Source organism: Lagopus leucura, unplaced genomic scaffold (assembly GCF_019238085.1).
Source record: "Lagopus leucura isolate 7727_CA_CO unplaced genomic scaffold, USGS_WTPT01 Super-Scaffold_702, whole genome shotgun sequence".
In the NCBI taxonomy this organism is placed as follows: domain Eukaryota; kingdom Metazoa; phylum Chordata; class Aves; order Galliformes; family Phasianidae; genus Lagopus; species Lagopus leucura.
Window position 1 is genome coordinate 4222067 of NW_024962254.1, and position 20105 is coordinate 4242171.

A 20105-nucleotide genomic window follows, 5' to 3' on the forward strand; every position below is an offset into this window, starting at 1 on the left:
ACTTTGCAGTAGGGATGGTGTGGGTTTTAGCAGTTCTAAGTGAAATACTGCTTCAGTTGAAACAGAAGGAAATTCAGGAAGCATAATCCAGGGTTTAAAATAAGAGAAAGGAGGCTAAGTGTTCAGAGTGTTACTTTCTGTTCCTCTATTGATTCCACAGAAGATTTACTGAGAATCAATGTAACACCTTTTGATAAAATAGAAAGGAGCAAGGATTGTAGGGGCTGCTGTTCCTGGGGTTAGTTTTTTACCTTTTTTGGGTTAGTGAAACAGAAAGAAAAGCTCTGGCAGAGCTTGTAAGACTTTAACATTATCACTGAGAGTACTTACATACCTGTTACTTTTGAATGAAATTAAGCATCTTTGGATTTGTCCTTGAAGTACTATGCTTCCTCCAGTGCTTCCCTTGTTCAGCTCTGCATCTTATTTTTTTTTGTTTGTTTGCTTGTTTGGTTGGTTTTCTTTTCAAATACATATATTTGCTTTTTTTTATGCTACTGGGTCTTACTTAGAATTCACAGTTAGATTCCAGGTCAGTGGATGTGGTTGGGGAGGAAAACAAAGTTTACAGAGAATTTCTGGAGTAAATGGTGGACAGGAATAGAAAAAAGTGTGCATACCCTCTCATGTGTACATGCATCCATATGAACAGGGCATTAAGTTCTACACTTACCTGCTACATTAGCAATACTCCCACTCTTAAATTCTCAAAATTTGGTGACTGTAGTCCCTGGATGAGATGGTGGGTGGGAGCAGAGGAATGTCTGTTTAAGGCTGTAAAGCTGCATTTGAAAGTGTCAGAAAAGTTTGTGATAGCAGAAGTCTATTTTGCCTTATATAGAACATGCAAGTTAACAAGTCACTGAGGTTTTTTTTTTTTTTTTTTTTTTTTTTTTTTTTTTTTTTTTATGCAAGAGAAGTAAAACAGAACTTTGAATGGTACAATAAATAACAACACAATTTGTTGTCAAAATCTCTAATAAGTAACATCCCACCAGTGTACTTGAAACATCTCTTTCTTGAGCTTTTATATCCTTGAATCAAGAACTAGTAAAATTCAAATAACCTAAGAAAGGAAAAAGGGGCAGTTTTCACTTAGAATCTACTAACTGATTTCATAGAAACATAGAATTTCCTGAGTTGGAAGGAACCCCTAAAGATCATCAAGTCCAACTCCTTGCTTCACACAGGACCACTCAAAAATCAGTGAGAGTGTCATCCAAAAACCCTTGAACTCTGTCAGCTTGGGGCCATGCCCAGTGCCCTGAGTAACCTGTCCCATGCACATCACACTCTGCTGTGGAATCCAACCTGAATCTCCCATCGCAGCTTCATTGCATCCCCTTGGGTTCTATAGCTCATCACCAAAGAATGAATATCAGTGCTTGTTCCTCTACTCTGCCTTTTGAGGAAGTCATAGGCTGCCACTCAATCTCCTCTTCTCTGGGCTGAACCAGCCAAAGGACTTCAGTTGTTCCTCATATATCTTCCCCTTCACTATCTTTGCAACCTTGTTATTTTTCTGGTGACAAATGGTGAAAAATATATTGTAGTGAAATGCCTCTATGTGTTATAAATTTGGTTAAACTGCATAAACAGCTGATGTAAATATCAAGACATTTATTGTGATGCCTATTCTTTGGTGTATTGTAGCTTCAGGATTTAGGGTCAGGGCTTTTTATTGAAGTACTTGTGTACAAATTTTCTTTATACCTTAGTAAGAGCTGGTAGTTAAAGAACTGTGACTTTTCTCACCAAAATGGTTATTTGAAAATATTGTTTCCATTTAAAAGAGTGCATGAGTCCAGAATATTTTATTCCCTTACTTTTCCTGTTATGCTTAAATACACAAGACAAAATCTGCAGAATTCATCAAATGAATATAAAATATGTAGAACTGTAAATTTGATCCATTAGTTTCTCATGAATTTGATTTGGATTTAGGGCCAACAAATGTTGGCACAAAATTTACCAAGGGGGACGAAAGTAGTCATGTGTTAGATTGCTTTTTTGAGTACAAGACAAAGCATGTAAAAGTGATAAGTTAGAGTAAACACTGCATTTTTTTGTTTGTTTTCTTTAGTTTTTGTATTGTTACTTTCTGTAAGTAAATAAAACTATTGATAATCTTTGTTCATTAACTACAAGCCAAAATTAATTTTCTTGGCATGATGTATATAGAATTGTTTTTGTGTTGGTTTGGTTGTTTTTTTTTTCATTATTTTTTCCCATGTTAAAAAGAAAGTGTGTACTGGAAGGTATAAGGGAATAATGTAGCTGTAGCATGACATAAGAGAAGGAGCTGAAAACTAGAAAGAGCTGAGCAGTTTCTAGCCTTGTCACTCTGCAAATTACATTTTCTCTGTATAAAGCTTTGAAAATGAACTTCTCCACTTCATAATGATGTTCTTCAGCCTATAGTGTATACGCATATATGACACATGCCAATATAATGATGTCTAAAGTTATGACACTATTCCTGAAAGAGTAAGACCTTGTAAGGATATGCCATCCTTACAGGTTAGCAGGTGAGATCCTAAAAGAAGGGCAAAGCTCTTTATTTGTTCCTAGTTTGATATAAATATACAATAAATGTTACACACATGAGCAGAGAACCCTGAGACCTTGGCATCTTTGTAGTTGGAAGCAACTGGTCTTCTAGTGTGGGTTGCCTTCTTTAATTGTTTTTCGCTTCCTCTCTCCTCTTATGTCTGCTCAGATGGCACTGAAGAAGGAGCTCTCTTAAACTGCTCAGCTTTTTCAATCCACAAGACCTGATCTGTTGAGACTTAGAATGAAGTAAAAAAGTAGCTTCCCCACATCACTTATCAAGAGAGACTTTGACTTATTCAAAAACAAGAGATCTGTAATGTTGTCAAACTTCTCACAAATCTTCCAGTCAGAGAAGTTAGGGAGATCTTCAGTGGGCATTGCATACAGGGAGAAACAAGAAATTAGGGTGATGCCTATAGTTTGGATTAACTTTCTGTTGATTTAACCTGAGAATAGAGACTTTGGTTGGATTTGGGAATCTCAAAGCTTGGTGCCAGTTTCTCAATGAGAAGACTAACGCCTGTCTTTTTGTTTGTTTGTTCCTCTGTTTGTTTTGTGTGCATGTGTGTGTGTGCTTGTTTTGTTTTTCTCCTGGAATTTATTCTATCGGGTATTTTTTCTTGTATTTGGAAAATCAAGAATGTATTGGACAATACTGATGAAATTAGAAAACGCTGGATGTTGCTGTTGTATGTGGGATTTACCTGTCCCCCAACCAACACCTCACCCACCCCCTCCCTTGTCTTGAGAAGCTACACATCTTTATTTTATCTCAGTAAAAATGAAACAGAATAAAGTTGACAACAGCTTTCACCTGTGCTCTGCTGTTTCACTTCCTAGAGATGCACTGTATCCTTTTCAAACTAAATGAGTCCCCCTCTCTAGAAAGATTTGCAGCATATTTGAAAACTAAGTAGTCAGTGACATTTTCCTGTCCTCAGCCTGTGATGAAGTAGTAACCTATCCTCTTGCACATCCACTTGATTTTCTGAGGGCTTCAATTGGATACTCAAAAGCTGTAGAGCCATTGATCATCATTTGACTTATTGTGAGTAAAATCATATTTGTTTGTATTGTATCCTTCAAACAGATGAGCTGAGCAGTGATGTGTGGCTGTTTACACTTTTTGCATAAAAGATTAACCCTTGCCTCAAGGAGGGATTAAAGCTCTGAATTCTTCTCCTAGCCCTCCCTAAGAATTCTTTTGTGGTTTATGTGTATGACCTGTTACTATAAATACATGTAAAGTATTGTATTATTTAATGCTACTATCTAGTCCTATTTTCAGCACCATGATTGATGCATGCTGACAATTCAGTTTTATGCTGATTTCTCCAAAAGCAGTAGCACTGCTGCCATTGTGTGGGCACCCAGCTGGGGTTGCATTAAGCAGGCAATCTACTGCAAAAATATTCTTACAGACGAGCAAGTGATAGAGGTAGGAACAAAAGAAACATAGGTCTAAACGTTGAATTTCTGACAACACCTTTTTTTTCCCCCAAGCTTCTAGGCTTCAGCATCCTCACTACTAAGAAAAAAAAAATGCTGATTATCCCTTTAAGGGTAAAACACTAATATACAAGATCCAATTACCTCTGTCTAAGCTGATACGCCTACAGCACTTTTTACATAACCCAAACACTTGAGTTCCAATTATACAATTATATTTTAACATGTATTAAGTACTATTCCTTTAGGGAGGAGACTAGTGAATATTTTAACTAAGCTCCTTCCTCAGTGCAGACTTATATTGCAGGGTCTCTGTTCACTACAGTACCAAATACATGTTTTTTTATCTCAGTTCTTATCCTCTTGAGTACACCAGCTGGCTCTTCAGAAAACACATTTTCTATGTCTGCAGTATTGACAGCAGTACTTGTACATTTCACAACTGTAGAGCATAAAGCTAATGTTGTTGGGGTCAGTAGCTGCGCTTTAGCTGCAATTAGATCAATAACGTGCCAGTATCTCTTCTTTGAGTGCAATCTATGGCAAGATCCAAGTCTCTAGAGGAAGCAATATGCTCAAAAGTGGAGAAAAGGCTGGATAGTTTATTTTTCATTTGGTTTGCTGTTCTTTCTTTTATCCACTATGCCTTTTTCTAGTGATTGATAGTACAGAAAACTGAATTTCCCTTTAAAATCATTGAACTATAGAATCATCAAGTTTGGAGAAAATTTCAAGATCACCAACTCCAACCATCAAACTGACCTACTGAGCCTCATCACTAAACCATGTCCCTTAGAGCAACGTCTACGTGTCTCATAAATTCATCCAGGGCTTGGATTTCTACGATTGCCCTGAGCAGCTGGTTCCAGTGCTTGACCACTCTATATAAAGAAATTCTTCCTAATGTCCAATCTAAACCTCACCTTGGCACAAGTTAAGACTATTTCCTCCCTTTCCTTGCTTCCAATCTCTTGTCACCTGAGAAAAGAGACTAACACCTCTTTGTTGCAACTTCCTTTCAGGTAGCTGTAGAAAGTGATGGGGTTTCCCCTTGGCCTCCTCTTCTCCATACTTTTCACTTTAGTGAAAAGGCAGGTGACTCCAATGACCACTATGATTTTCTGGTATCTTCATGAAAATTCTGTAATGCCCAAGAGCCCTGGTCTGCAGGGAAGACTTTTGAGGAAGGCTATTTGCTGCACACTTTTAATCATTCCCATCAATGAGGTTTGTAGGTCAGCACCTCTAAAAACCCAGAGCCTAAGCTTAGGCTGAGGAGCCTGAATGTACTGCTACACTCAGAAGTATCTTGAGGTTTCTTAACATACAAAGAAAACTGGTACTTGGCCTGAAAGGCCATGGGAGAAGAAAAGCAGTGAACCAAGAAAAAAGGAGTGGAGGACAATAGTGACAAGCAAGGCTAGGTATTGCTAATGCTTCTTGTGTAGATTAGTTAGTGTGTGTGACAATGGCTGCTTGTGAAGGGGAAGCATCAGGGTTCTGCTTCTTCCTAACCCTCAACATCACCCCATGTCAGAAACTGGCATAATCTAGGTTGCAGTTGCATAGCTTGTGCTGAGTTCAGTGGTGCTTCAGAGGTTACCTTATCAGCAGCTGAAACACCTGGTGTAAAATTGACACAGCTGTTTCAATACCATATGTAGTTATTCCTGTATAATTAATTGTGCGTGAAATATCCCATTAGAACAAGTTTTGAAACTACTGAATAAAGTTATTGCATTGAGCTCTAATATTCACCTATCAAATAAACTGCTTCCAAAACACCTAAAGAAAATGTGAACACAATAAATTACAAAGTAAAAATGAGGTATTGAAAGCTAGATATGTGCTATTTTAATTAATAATAATTATTATAATTTTAAGTGTATTTTTAAAACCCCAAAATCTGGAGGTAATGTTCCCATGGCAACCTTAGCTCTATCTCCCATGTGCAGTAGATATGTATTTGTGTTTGTATAAAAGGATCATTCACTACCATGGTTGTGATCAGAGTGATTTAGGACTTGCCAATCAGCAACCTGTTAATCAGACCAGAAATCTCATATTTAGAAATGGTTTATTTCTCATATTTTCCTAGCCAAGTGTTGCAGTGTAGAGGTGATGCTGAATTTCTGTCCAGTCTGATAAGTACTCATGCTAAGACAGTATGTCTGAACAATCCATATCTTGTCATAAATCTGATCTATCACTATCAGATCTACTTTTCAAATTTAGCTACTCTCCATGACAGACACCCTGCAGTCATGTATGCCATGAGTTAGTAGTTGAAATTGACATCCTTTTTTTTTTTTTTTTCAGATGAACTCACTAGTATCAAACAATTTCTTATATGCACACCACACTTTGAGCCAGCCAAGGCACGCTTAATATTGTAAAGTTGATTTCAACCATGATTGTTTTTTTAGAAGAGTTGGGCATCATTTGCCTATCTGCCAGGGATTATGAAGGACACAGTAGTCTGATGACACAGCTGAATTGTCTCTAGTCCTCCCATATCACCTTAATGAATGGCATTTCCAGCACACAGTCTCATGCAATGTTCTATCCCTTAATTTCTTCATCTGCATCTCCCAAATCTCCCATAATTAAGTTTCTCCAAAAGGTACACATCAGTCATGAGAAAATGTCTCTCAGAAATGCAGTTCTTAGCAAGCCAAATGGACTGATGACTGGTGTTCAGCTCCTAGCCCCAGCAGGGGAGTTGGAGCTCAAGTATCTTGAAGATTCCTTACAACCTAAGGCATTCCATGTCCAATAATTCTATGATTTTATGACTAGGAAGAAGGAGGTGTTTACAGCTGATGCAGGGAGAGACCAGCAGCTATATGGCATTCAAGCTATTTTGTTCAGGCAGAATGAATGAGGGAAAGTGATGTAAAAAAAGCATATACTATGCTCTTGTGAAATGTGCCTAGATGGTAAAGGCATTAAAGAATACTGTTCGTCTTTATTGCTGTCATGAGATTCAGGGAATGACACATTCACTGTAGTAATCTTTACAAGTATTATGTAAAGTACTCCTTCGAAATATAGCTTTTTTTTTCTCTCTCTCTCTTTTCTTTTTTTCTTTTCTTTTGCCATGGTTGCCCTGTAACTATTTTCAGTGACATAATTCTTAAGGGAACTGGTTCAGAAAGAGGATTAATACTTCAGAGGACAAACTGAGGGTGTCTTATTTTTCTTATACAAATAAATACACATCTCTGAATCCTTTGAATATGAACATATTCTTGCTGAGCTGTTGTATACAATCAATGCAAAAACATCATATAAGCATAATGTTTGAATAAATATATTCTCAGCAGACTCAGAAAGTAATAAGAAGATTTGCAGACTTTCAAAATCTCAAAGCCATAAACCTAAAGACAGAGGAAATAAGAATCCACTGTATTTAAGACCTCTGTGCATGCAAAGGAGATATAAGCATTAACTCACCAAGAATTCATCTAAAGAGAATTGAGAAATATTGGGAAGGAAACTTCATAAAAATTCTATTCTGTTGTCATTTGAGACATTAAATGTTAGAACAATTAGATTTAGGACAGCCTTTAAACAGTGGCTCTCTTAAATTTAGGAAAGCTGGAGCTACTGAGATAGAGCAATTATTTCTATTTAAATTGATATATTTTTTCCTATGAGTCATGAGGTCAAAGTTTAATGCTCAGCATGCTGCTAAATTTAAACAACACAAAGATTTCCTGCCAATGCATTTCTGAATTTGTGTATCTTATTTATTTAGATATAGCACAAAAGCTAAAATGGATATTTATGCCCTTGAAGGCACCCAAAAATACAGCAGTTATAGTCCCCGAATGTCTTTCATTGTAATTATATTTCTTTTGCCTATAGTAACATTTGCTTTATTTTCTTATAAAGAATGCTTCAAAATTTAGTGTTAAAAAGGTAAGATGTATTTGAAATGGTTCTTATGACAGATCTCATTGCAATTAGTCCTCTCTGAGATATCCAGTGCATGTCTCTGTGTTCACATGAGTAAGACAGTAAGGGTCATGGGAGGTAACATCAGATTTCTTTCATTATTTCCAGGTAGCTTAAACAAGTTGTAATCTAAAGATGACCTCTCACAAGTGCTGTTGATCTAAGGGATTGCTAAGTATGGTTTATAGAAAGATTTAAAAGGAACAGAGAAAATACACAAAAGAGAAGTATGAAACACTTCAAAGCCGGCTTTACTAGGAATGAAATTCTCCAGGAAGGTGAAAGACACTGAAAACAATGCCTCTAGTTTTGCAGGTAGTGAATGCCAACAAAGGGCAGCTTTTCTTACAATACATGGTTTTGAAATACTTGATATGTTTGATAGTTTTCATTGCCTCAGGCAAAGAGACTATAAAACTGAAGTAAAGAATATTGAGGAATGGTTTACATTCCATAAGCCTTCAGTATCAACTGTAGTTTTAATCAGAGATATAAAAGACTGAAGAAACTCTGAGTGAAGAGCCACTTAGCATTGCTGGAGGATTGTCTGAGATGACAGACCATGTCCAAACGTGCACAGAGATGCATGTGTAGTCTGCTGTGCGGCCTACACTGCTGATTTTTGACATGTGCCGTGGACACATGATGTTGTATTTTGTATTGTACCCAGTATTTGGTTTCTCACAGTCATTCAACTACAGCTCTTCCAAAAGCACATCAAATCTTCCTGTATCAAAAAGTAGTGGAGAAGAGATTCTTATCCCAAGAAAGGTCATGTCAGTGAGAGGGTAAACAAAACCTCTGGGAATGTCACTAAGAGTCTTATAAAGAAAAAAATGTAAGGATTTGACTAATCACAGAATCACCAAATCACCAAGGCTGGAAAGAACCTCCAAGATCATCCAGTCCAACCATCTACCTGCCACCAATATTTCTCCACACTAAACCATGCTCCTTAGTAAAACAACTAAATATTTCTAGAACACCTCCACGAATGTTGTCTAAACCACCTCTAATGGTGTTTAAACCATAAACAGCCCATTCCAGTGCCTTAGCACTCTTTCAGAGAAGATTTTTTTCGTTATATCCAAACTGAATCTCCCCTAATGAGGCCATTGCCTCTCATCCTATTGCTAGTTAGCAAGAGAAGAGGCTGACTCCCACCTGTCCTCACTACAGCCTTGTTTCAGGGAGCTGTAGAGAGTGATAACGTCTCCCCTAAGCCTCCTCTTCTCCAGACTAAACAATTCCAGTTCCCTCAGCTGTTCCCCATAAAACTTGTGCTCCAGACCCCTCAAAGCTTTGCTGCCCTTTTCTGGACACACTCCAGGGCCTCAATGTCTTTCTTGTAGTGAGGGGCCCAAAATTGAACACAGCACTCAAGCGACAGCCTCACCAGAGCTTAGTACAGAGGGATGATCATTTTTCTGCTCCTGCTGGCAATGCTATTTCTGATACAAGCCAGGATGCCATCAGCCTTCTTGGCCACCTTGGCGTACCACTGGCCCACGTTTAGCTGAACATTGACCAACACTTCCAGGTCTTGTTCTTCCACACAGTCTTCCAGCCACCCTGCCCCAAGCCTGTAGCATTGCCTGGTGTTGTTATGGCCAAAGCTCAAGACCTGAACTTGGTCTTGTTGAATCATAGAATCATAGAATCACTCAGGTTGGAAAAGATCTTAAAGATCATCAAGTCCAACCACAACTTAACCATACTACCCTAACTAACAGCCCTCCACTAAATCATGTTCTTGAGCACCACATCCAAACGGTTTTTAAGCACATTCAGGGATGGTGACTCAACCACCTCCCTGGGGAGCCTATTCCAGTGCTTAACAACCCTTTCTGTAAAAAAGTGTTTCCTGGTATCCAACCTAAACTTACCCTGGCACAACTTGAGGCCATTTCCCCTCATTCTGTCACCTGTCACCAGTGAGAAGAGACCAACCCTTCTCTCACTGTAAGTACCTTTTGGATATTGGGAGAGGGCAATAAGGTCTTCCCTCAGCCTCCTTTTCCCCAGACTAAGCAGCCCCAGTTCTTTCAGTCTCTCCTCATATGGCACATTCTCCACTGAAGGTTCATCTCCAATATGTGACAGAAAAAATATATATAGAAATGAAGGTTAGAGTGAACAACTCATGAGATACAATGAGAAATAATTTGGCTTCAATTGGAGAGCAGTATTGCTGATAACCTTTCAGGATATGCCAGAAATATACCTTACATTACGCAAAAGAGACTCAATGTTGTTCAGGAAAAAAAAAAGGGGGGTGAGGAGTGGAAATAAAAAGCATTTACTGTTTCACATTTTAAAGTGGAAAAAAAGCACAAACCTATATATTTGTGCTTGACTATTAGCCTTACTTTATTAGATGTTCCTGTGAAAGAGGACCTCATACATACCAATTCCATTTTTTTTGTATGTAGTACAACTGGATGACTAATAAGCTGAGAAATGGCTACAGTTTACCAAGCCTGCGCTTAAGTAGTGTTCACTAAACATTACATCTAAATAGTTGATGAAAAGAATTTAAAAAACAAACAAACAAAACAACGACCAAAAACTCTACTGAGAAATTGATCAGACTGCGGTATATATTCAGAACTTTGAAATCTCTCCACTGAAGTGAGGTTGTCATCACTGATAACTTTAACAGGAATCTGAAAAAATCAAACTTGCATTTCTGGAAACTACTCTTAAAGTCATAGTAGATTGATAAATGGTGGGAAAAAAAGATATAGCAAAATGAATGACACAGGTAGAAGTCTTGGGTACTCTTACCTCAGATTTGTGTATTGTGTACCTCAGATAGTGGAGAGTGACTGGGTCTACACTACTGTGCAGAAAGTCAGTTTGCTCTGACTTTCAGTCAGTTTGCTCATGTCCACACCACTTAAGTCTGGTCCCTTCTAGAGTAGCTTTTTGGACTGGAAGAGATCATCTGTATTGATCCAAAACAGAGACAGACTTCCAGTAATGGTTAGCACTGAGGGCAGTGAGGGTCCTGTTTAAGCATGTTGCTCTGCTTCCTTTTTTTCAGTATTACAGCTGTTACAAATAATAGATGAAATATTATACAGCTAGCAAGTTAAGCTAACCAACACCAAAAGTAATATAATCAGGGAGCAACCAAAACAAGCAGTTTGAGAGCAGCAGTAAGGATATTTGAGGTGAGAACTTTTGGACTGAAGCAACTGCTCTAAAGATCTCCAAAGTAATTATACTCTACTTGTAAGAGTACTTATTACATTGACCAAAACTTCATGCGTTCATATGGCTGTGCCATTTAATTTTTGGGATGGGAGTGAAATTGGGAGTGAAATGCTTAAATGGCTGAGTTTCCCAGGTAAGCTTTTTTTGCCTTGCAATCAGTACAGTCAAGTGATGAGCAAGGTCTCTTGGAAGATCACTGAACACCAACTGGTCACTGAATATCACACAGGCAACTGTCATCTGCATTAACTTCATCCATTTCATGAGTGGGGGTTCAATGATAGGACCAAAGAGCAGTGTTTTTGCAATCGTTATTTCAAAATTTGTTTCTATAGAGAAAATTAAATGGAAAAAGAGATGCTTATAGCATGACAGCTTACAGACATGATTTTTTAGAGTAGCCTTGAAAAGTAATAGGCTGGTAACAGAACAAATGTATATTCTGTTCCCCAGATGAAGATGTGACATCTCAGGTCTTGTCTGATACAGATCATTCACTTGGTTCTTCATCTTTTTCTTCTTCCACTTCTATTCCCATTACCTCCAGCTCACCTAGGATAGCACTCAGCATATGCTGATACTACTAGAATCCCTGGTACATCTCTGCATGTAGATGTAAGCATTAAAGCACTGAGCTTCAGTATTCCTTGGACCCAGCACCACTCCTCTCCATGGTTTCTCACAAAGTGTTTGTGAAGCAATTGGCTTCACTGAAGATAAAAAACATAATTTTTTTCTGGGCTTCCATCCCAGTGTAGATTTCTTCTTTCTCTCAACTCCACTCATTCTTTTGCAGCCTTCCTTGTCAGTGCTTCTATGCAAAGCCGTATGGCTTTATATGTTCCAAATTTATTGCATGTCACAAATATTTGTGTCAGTCAAATATAATGATACGTGGTAAAAAATGCAGCTTTCACTTAGTCATAGCAGCCACTTCACAAAACCATTTTCTAGCGGCTTAGGAGATAACACCAGAAGTGTTTTAAGCACAGACAGAAAAGCGGCTGCCTGTTCTCATGGGGCTTTGGAACTTCACTTTTTCTTCCAACCAACAGGGCATAAGGCACAGAGACAGTTAGATCCAAACTGCAGGAATCCTACATGTGGCACCCTGTCTGCATTCCCACATCCAGATCAAGAATGAGAAACGAAGGCAATTCATAACAGCTATTATGTAAAACATATGCACAAATTGAGGCATTGTGTACACTAGTGTAATTATCCATTGCTGACAATGACTATGCTGGTGCTGAATGTGATTAACCTGCAAGCACAGCCAAGATCTATTCTTGTTTCAGAAAGGCCATGTTAAACCTGCCTGCTTGTAAAACTGTTCTCAGCACTGTTTTAATTGCACCCATTGCTGACACCCGTTGTCAATAACAAGCATTTTCTGCTGCTGTAGACAAGGGTAAAATGTAAGGATGTTGCAGTGAGCCAAAGCTTAAAGCCCTCTCTTAGCTCATATTCTTAGGATTTAAACTACTGGGAAAACTTTATGTCTCTGGCTATTTATTATTACATACATAATGTTCTTGGAAACCACTCCACATATAACAGCAGTTAAACCCATCTGCTGGTCTTGAATTTTCATTTCATTCACAAGCCTGCCTGCTTTGAAAGTATTTTTGGACTCATCACCAATGTGCTATCAAGCTTTTATTATTTTTCTACAAGTCAGTAAGAAGAAAGACTCGAATTTTAAAAGGAAGTTGTAAACTCCTGTATATTTTTAAACTTTTACTTGAAGTTTCTCTTCCCTTCATTATCTGACATGATTGAAATTTGTGGTTTAAACACAGTTATTTGCCACAGAAGTCTATTACCCCATGCTAATGCTGGTTTTTGTGTGACTTGTAATTGCACCTGCATAAATTCTGTAGAATTCATCTAACAGTTACACTGTTGGCATAAGGAACATTTAAACTAAACAGTGTTGGTTCAATTGGTATATTGAAGTTCCTGTAAGTGCAACAGTTTTTCATTGCTTTATTTTAGACACAGTAACACTATTTTCTTTATGCACTTCTTCTCCCTGTATTCATGTTCCATTACTTCTTTTTGGCATAGCAATACTTCCGTGCCCTCTACATCAGATTAGCAGGAACTTCATAGTTCCGTCAGATTTTTATATGATCTTCACTTTCTTCTTCTTCTTCTTCTTATTATTATTATTATTATCAGAGAGAAAAATGTAGGGTTTTTTTTTTTTGTTTGTTTGTTTTCAGTTTTCTTTGAGTAGATGACTTGTTGATACTCTCTGATGTTGTATGAAGGTACCTTTGTAGGACCAAGGGACCTCCCACTACTGTGTATGTGCCATTCCTTTTCCATGACAAGAAATGAATTCTTCCTTAATCCACAAATTAATGAAATTTTCCAGGCAGCCCTCTAAATATGAACATATATAAGCTCTTCTAAAAATTGAATACTTGGACATTGAATCCAATTTCTCCTTAAGTCTTGTTTAAAACTTTGACTTTAAGGTGATTTATCCATTTATTTTTAATATATACAATAATTAGTATATTTCCATTGTCTATTATCAGATAGGGGACCTTCTTGGGGTTGAGATGCAGTTCTCTAAGCCAGGCATCTCCTACTGTTTCAGATATCCTCCAAGATCTGAGGTATTCACAGAACTTTTAAAAATGTCAGAGAGAAGCCCAGGGCCTTATGAATCATAGAATCATAAAATCACAGAATGGTTTGGGTTTGAAGAGACCTTAAAGCTCATCCAGTTCCAATGCTCTGCTGTGAGCTGGTTGCCCCCTACCAGCTTCCCAGGCAGCCCAGGGCCCATCCAACCTGACCTTGAGTACCTAACGGGATGGGGCACCCACAGCTTCTCTGGGCAGCCCATGCCAGTGCCTCACTACACTCTGAGTAAAGAATGTTTTTCCTAACAAATGATCTAAATCTCCCCTCTTTCTTTTTGAAGCGATTTCCTATTGTCCTTTCACTATCAGGCTGTATAAAAAGTCAGTGGCACTCCTGCATAGAAGCTTAAAGAACTGGAAGGCTACATTGAGTTCACCCCACAGCTTTCTCTGCTCCAAGCTCAACAAGCTCAGCTCCCACAGCCTTTCTTCAGAGAAGAGGTGCTCCAGACCTCTGAAGTAATCCTTATGCAGCAGCAGCTGGAGACAAAGTGATAACTTCATGCATCTAATAGCAGCAGAAAAATGTTATTTGTGAAACTCATGCTCACCTTCAGGGTTGCCAGATTTGTAATATATGCTACAAAGCCTATAAATGTTGCTGTTTATAAATACTCCTTTACTTCCTTTTATTCATGAGTGCATTTTACAAAGAGGATTACATTTCTACACCGTAATTCTTCTCCGTGCAATTTCTACAATACAGATTTGAAAACATGCACACATATATGCCTTTTCCCATTGGCTGGCTATTATTCCTCTGGTTCCCAAATAAAATTGCTGAAATTACCAGGAAACCCAAATTTCTGACTGATGAGAGCTATGGAATCATAGTATCAGGGGCTGAAAAGGCTTCATTTCACTATTTCAGCATCATAGCAGTTACGGGATTTTTTCACAGCAGCCAGTTTAGGATGGTATCTTGAGGTTCTGGCCTCAAGTTACCATCTTGAGGCAACTGATCACTATCTCCATGTAATATCCTGTCTTCAGTCTTTGCTATGGTGTGAATTCTAAATATCTCATTATTGTCTTTCTTCTTGTGTAGGTTTCTTTCATTTTTGTTCAGTACCTATCTTAGAACACAGTGTCCTCCAGATGATACAGTTCTGCTGTTTTCTCATAGTCAGTAATTACACTCAGTAGTTATAATTCGTGCCCTTATACACAGGAATGTTTTGAAGGAAAACTGTTTTGAAACAGAAGTTCATTCTTGACTCCTTTTTAGAGAATGATCTCCATATAAACGTTCCTTTCTTTCTATTTTTATATCTGATATTTCTTTCTCCTATTTCTACATTTAAGAGACTATGCATTACATTATGTGATAAGAAAAGTTACTCTAAGAAAAGTTATGTCAAAATATCCTGTCCAAATGAGTTTGATTGAATATTCAGATTTAAATCCATGCAGACCAAAGCAAGATGCGAATGCATCCTCCAAAGATGATCCAGTACCTTTGAGCTCTGAACTATTAGCAGCAGCTTCCCATGTCTGAAAGGACTCTGTTCTTAGCCCACATCCAAGTGCCTCAAGTTTCACAGCATCGCTATAAACGTCAGCTCTTAACAGTACTGTTTTATGACAGCAGTAATGCTTCAAATCAGAGCCAGAAGTCTCTTTTCCTTAGACTATATTTAACAATAAAATGTTGTACACCTTTTTTTTTTTTTTTTTTTTTAATTAGTAGCCATTCTTTATACTGACAGTGTCCTAAGACTTCCTTGAATGTCTTGTTTACCTAGTGCTTGTAAGTGAAATGTCTTGATATTACAGGAGATAGTGGGAAAAAAAAAAAAAAAAAAAAAAAAAAAAAAGAAAGTGCTTTTTGTCCTTTTTCATTTAAAAAGTTATAATTTTTAATAATATATATATATAAATCCTTAAAGTAATATACTACAAGATGGATGTAAGCTTTTCACATACATGTAAAGAATAAGAACTTCATAAAAATGCATTTGAGTACTCTAGGAGTTAAATGTTCCATAAAAAAAAAAAGCTAATAGATGCTGAACTAAAGACCTAAAGACAAAGTAGTTTTATTATTTACACTGTGATCCTTGCCACACAGCTCTCCCTGTTACAGGGCTCTCTCGTATTGTTGTTTTCTGCAATGTCATTGGCTCATGCCTAGTCAGGGGTGTGAATTCATTGCATTGCATTGCAATTCCAATTCACAGCAAATAAATAAATAGATAAATGAATAAATGAATAAATAAATAAATAAATAACCCCACTGTTGGTTAAAACTGAATGTATAGCCTCCTATAAACATCACAAATTCATAAAGATAATATATATAGTCAGTTTTAAAATTTAGAAGAAGCAGGATTATTTCTAATTTTAGCTGGAAAGAGGTGGACTGTAAAGAGAATATTTATTCATTCCTTTATAGCATTTTTGCTTGATTTGCTAATAATTACTTGTGATTGGTAGATGTTTCATACTGAAAATATACTGAAATAAAGTAGTGCAGTGTTAATTCTCATGAAATATTTCTTCCTTGCTTGTTCTTCCTTGAAGGAAAAATAACTATTCCACAGGCATTTCTAATCAATAACACATTGAATATTATAGAACATAATGCTTTTTCATTTATGTTAAATAGCCTCTGGGCACTTCAGCGAGTATTTAGAGATTGAAAAGAATAGATGGTATGCCAGATTAATTCCCAGAGCAGTTATAGCAACAGATTCTCCTCACCTCTGAAAATCAAACTGGGAAGAGAAAGTACACAACTAAGCACCATATGCAAGCATAATGAAAAATCTGAGTTTGGAACGTGTCCTGAGTAGATGTCTCTATGTACTTCCAGAAAGGCCAAGAGGAAGAGAATCCCACAGGTAGAGGCCTTCAGCTGGGACCTTTCCCTGAAATGGAATGGACTAATGCACAGGTGAGAGTAGTGAACTGAGCTGTGGGGATAAAAGTGAGGAAAGGCAATAGTTTCTGGACTGCTGCTTCATAGTTTTGTTTTTGTTTTTGTTTTCAATTTCTTTGTTGAACACCTCAATAATTGACAAGATTCTGAGGCACAAAAAATTTTGCCTCAGCTACCCAGTGATTAAACTGAAAATAATTTGCTCTTTTAAGAAAAACAATTTAGCCTCACCTGGCTTTTGACATCTGAGCAAGTCAACAATATTGCCATGATATTAAATGACTCTTCCTGATCGCATTTCATACTGGTTTCGGGTGTCTCCTATAGATTGAGGTGGATTGTGTCCTAAAAATGATTGTCTCTTTCCATTGTCTAGATCTCTCTCCATTGCCTACACACTCTTTACAGTCAAATAACAGGTATAAATGCCTAGATTTTACATATCTTCTGTGGTGAGGAAAATTTCAAGTTTTATCTTTTTGAAATTTATTTATTCTCTGTTGGCCTAGAATTGATACCATCAGTTCATGAGTGTTAGTAGGCAGGCTTTCCTGGGAAAGGAAAATTAAGTGTATTTATGTTGAATGTTAAAGCTGTCATGGACTTGAGAAACCTGACAGACAGCAGCACTGATGAAGATATTTCTTTTTATCAAACGGCCTTTCTAGTAAAGGAGTTATCATTGAAATTATTACAATAAAAAAACTCCAATTCAAAAAAAAAAAAAAAAAAAAAGACGACTCTATTGCATGAGGATACAAACCTCCATACATTTCTGTTATCAAAATATTCGATTTGCTTTATGCTGCATTTGTGTTCTCAGCTTTCAGTGTATGACCTCCTGCTATTATCGTAATAGACATGAGAGAAACTTGATATTTTGGTTTCTTGCCAGCTGGGTCCTTTGGAATCTCAGGAGGAAAAGGAGACACGTTAAGATTTCAGGATAATGCACACTAATGGGATATTTCTGGTAAATGTAGTCTACACTGATATGTTGCTGATGTCCAAATTGCTATCTTTTGATTTCAGAGTTAGCAAGACACAGGGATAAATAGACAGATGATCATTCTAAGTGACCCTTGCAGAGCACTCTGCCAGGTGGACATCAATTTATAATGGCTAATGATGTTTAAGTAATTTTCACGAATAATAGGGAAAAAAATATGGGTAACTTAAGGTTGAATTCAGTGTTAAATGTAATGAATAAGAATTCTTACCGTCTGTATCTTAACACTCTGTTTCTGCCTACTATGATTTTGAAAATGGCCTAATGAAATTTATTTCTTGGTATATTTTGGATGCACATAACTAATTCTTACTGCTTTTTTAACACCTTCAAAGAAAAAAAATGAAGCTAGTCAGTCACTCTTTAATTAATCGTGTCATTTATTCACACAAAGATGAACAAAAAGCTCTTCAATACTGAGTGGCACACAGTAGGAGGCAAGTGCTGTTTGCTCCTTAACAAGCCCATATGGTAGTAGGAGATCCAGTGTCCCTACTATGCAAACAGCACTGAATCTTTAAAAGCATGTTAAACAACATCTGCTGGTGATAAAATAAGTAAATTAGAAAGCTCATTACTTGTTAACTTTCGCCTAAGAGCCATAAAAAAATCAAGCTGAAGAGATATGTGGAATATTTTTGAAATTCTGGAGTGTCAGTATTGTGCTATTTATTTTTATTAAAAAAAAAAAAAAAAAATCTGCAGAGCAGGTTACCTCGAAGTCATCTCTGGGAAAAAATATTGGCATGATTAAGGAATATTTAGCTGAAAAAGCAAGCATAATAATAAATTTATGGTTAGAATAAGTTGATGATATTCAGCATAGGTTTAAAGCAAAGCAATTATATCAGATAAACTTCATTTCAGACTGTGAGTTTGTTAGATGAATGTCCCTAAATGTTGTAGAGGTTTTAGTAAGGCATTTCATTTAATATTACACTGTATCTTATTTTAATAAATAACAGTATACTTTATCAAAGTAATACTCATTAAGGACTGATTAGCTGACATAGCGAAGTACCAGTAGATGATAAATGGCCCTTTCATGGAAATACTGAGAGATAGTTTCCATGATTTAGAATTGGCTGTAGATGACATGTTTCAATGTTAGCTGAACTGACTTGGAAGGTGGCACAAATTCATGGATGGCAAGATTTGCAGATCATGCAAAGATTTAAAAAATAGAAGAGAAGGGAGAAGTCAGATGGAGCAGTCCAGTTACAGTCCGGCCTGGTCAGCAGAATCTATTCAAACAAAGTGTTTATTACCTGGAAGAGAAGGATTACACAGCCAGAGGGAAGAAATGTCATCCACACAAACAGAGGGAACCCCTAACCTGGAAATAGATGACTGTGAGGTGGTTTCAGACTAAAGAACGGGCAGCTCAGCAAAGGTTTATGCAATGATCTTTTAATGTTAGATGATTAAGGGAAGAATAAGGATAAGATTATAGTTGTATATAAAACAAGAGTCTTGTTTCATATTGTTGTGCCAAGTTCTAGGGTCCATACCTTTAAAAGTTACTGAATATATATTTTCAGAGAGAGAATATAGACTAGAACAGAGAAAAATTCCTCCAGAGAGAGACTTCTCTCTCTCTCTCTCTCATAATGACAGTGCATTTCTGTGGGGAGACTAGGAACAAGGGGATTCTTCAACGCAGCAAAGGAAAGCAGAATACATACGATAGTGAAGCCAAACAAATGCTGGACAGGACTTTTCAGCAGTGAGGATGCAGGACAAATTATGCCAGGAAGTTGTAAATTTCCATCTCGCTATGTTTCTGAAATAGATATGCACTCTTATTTAAGATACTTTTGTCAGACTTATGAGCTGTGGTACATTAGGCTAAACTCAGTGATACAGTGATACTCTCCGTTTTGAATTCTGAATCTTTTAGGCACCTGATCTCTGGTCCAGCAGACTCAGCAAAATCTTCAGTGAAGGAATGTGGGATTAGATGATAGGGCTGAGTGAGATTCACCTAGTCTAAGGCAGTCTATCACTTTCTTCCCCAGCTACCAGCTTAAATGAAGATATGTGGAACTGTATTACAAGGTCTAATGAGAGCATTGACTTTCATTTACCTTCCTTCCTGTGGATGAATGGAGGCAGGCTAGCAATGCTTTCCTAATTTTTCATTTAGTTCAGTATGAGATCTGCAGCTCAATGCAAACTTGAATCAATTGGATGCTACCTATAGCTAGTAGAAATCAATTCTGTTGGCCTCTTACCTGAATAGGCATCTCACAAAAACAATGAATTAAATAAATAATAAAAATAAAACAAAATGATGCCTGCAGTCCACACTTCTATTATCACTGTTCCATGGGAAAAAAAATCCAAATATCTTAGAAAATCCTTAGGTTCACCT

The 20105-nt window shown here is 37.2% G+C and overlaps 1 protein-coding gene across 1 annotated transcript in view; it reads left to right on the plus strand.

The window, feature by feature from the left end:
• Window positions 1–20105, plus strand: part of LOC122175185 (disks large homolog 2) — a 737856-nt gene that overhangs the window by 119210 nt on the left and 598541 nt on the right. The window contains exon 2 of the mRNA XM_042862630.1: window positions 16657–16737. Coding sequence (XP_042718564.1) covers window positions 16657–16737 — 81 coding nt within the window. The remainder of the gene's footprint in view (window positions 1–16656; window positions 16738–20105) is intronic.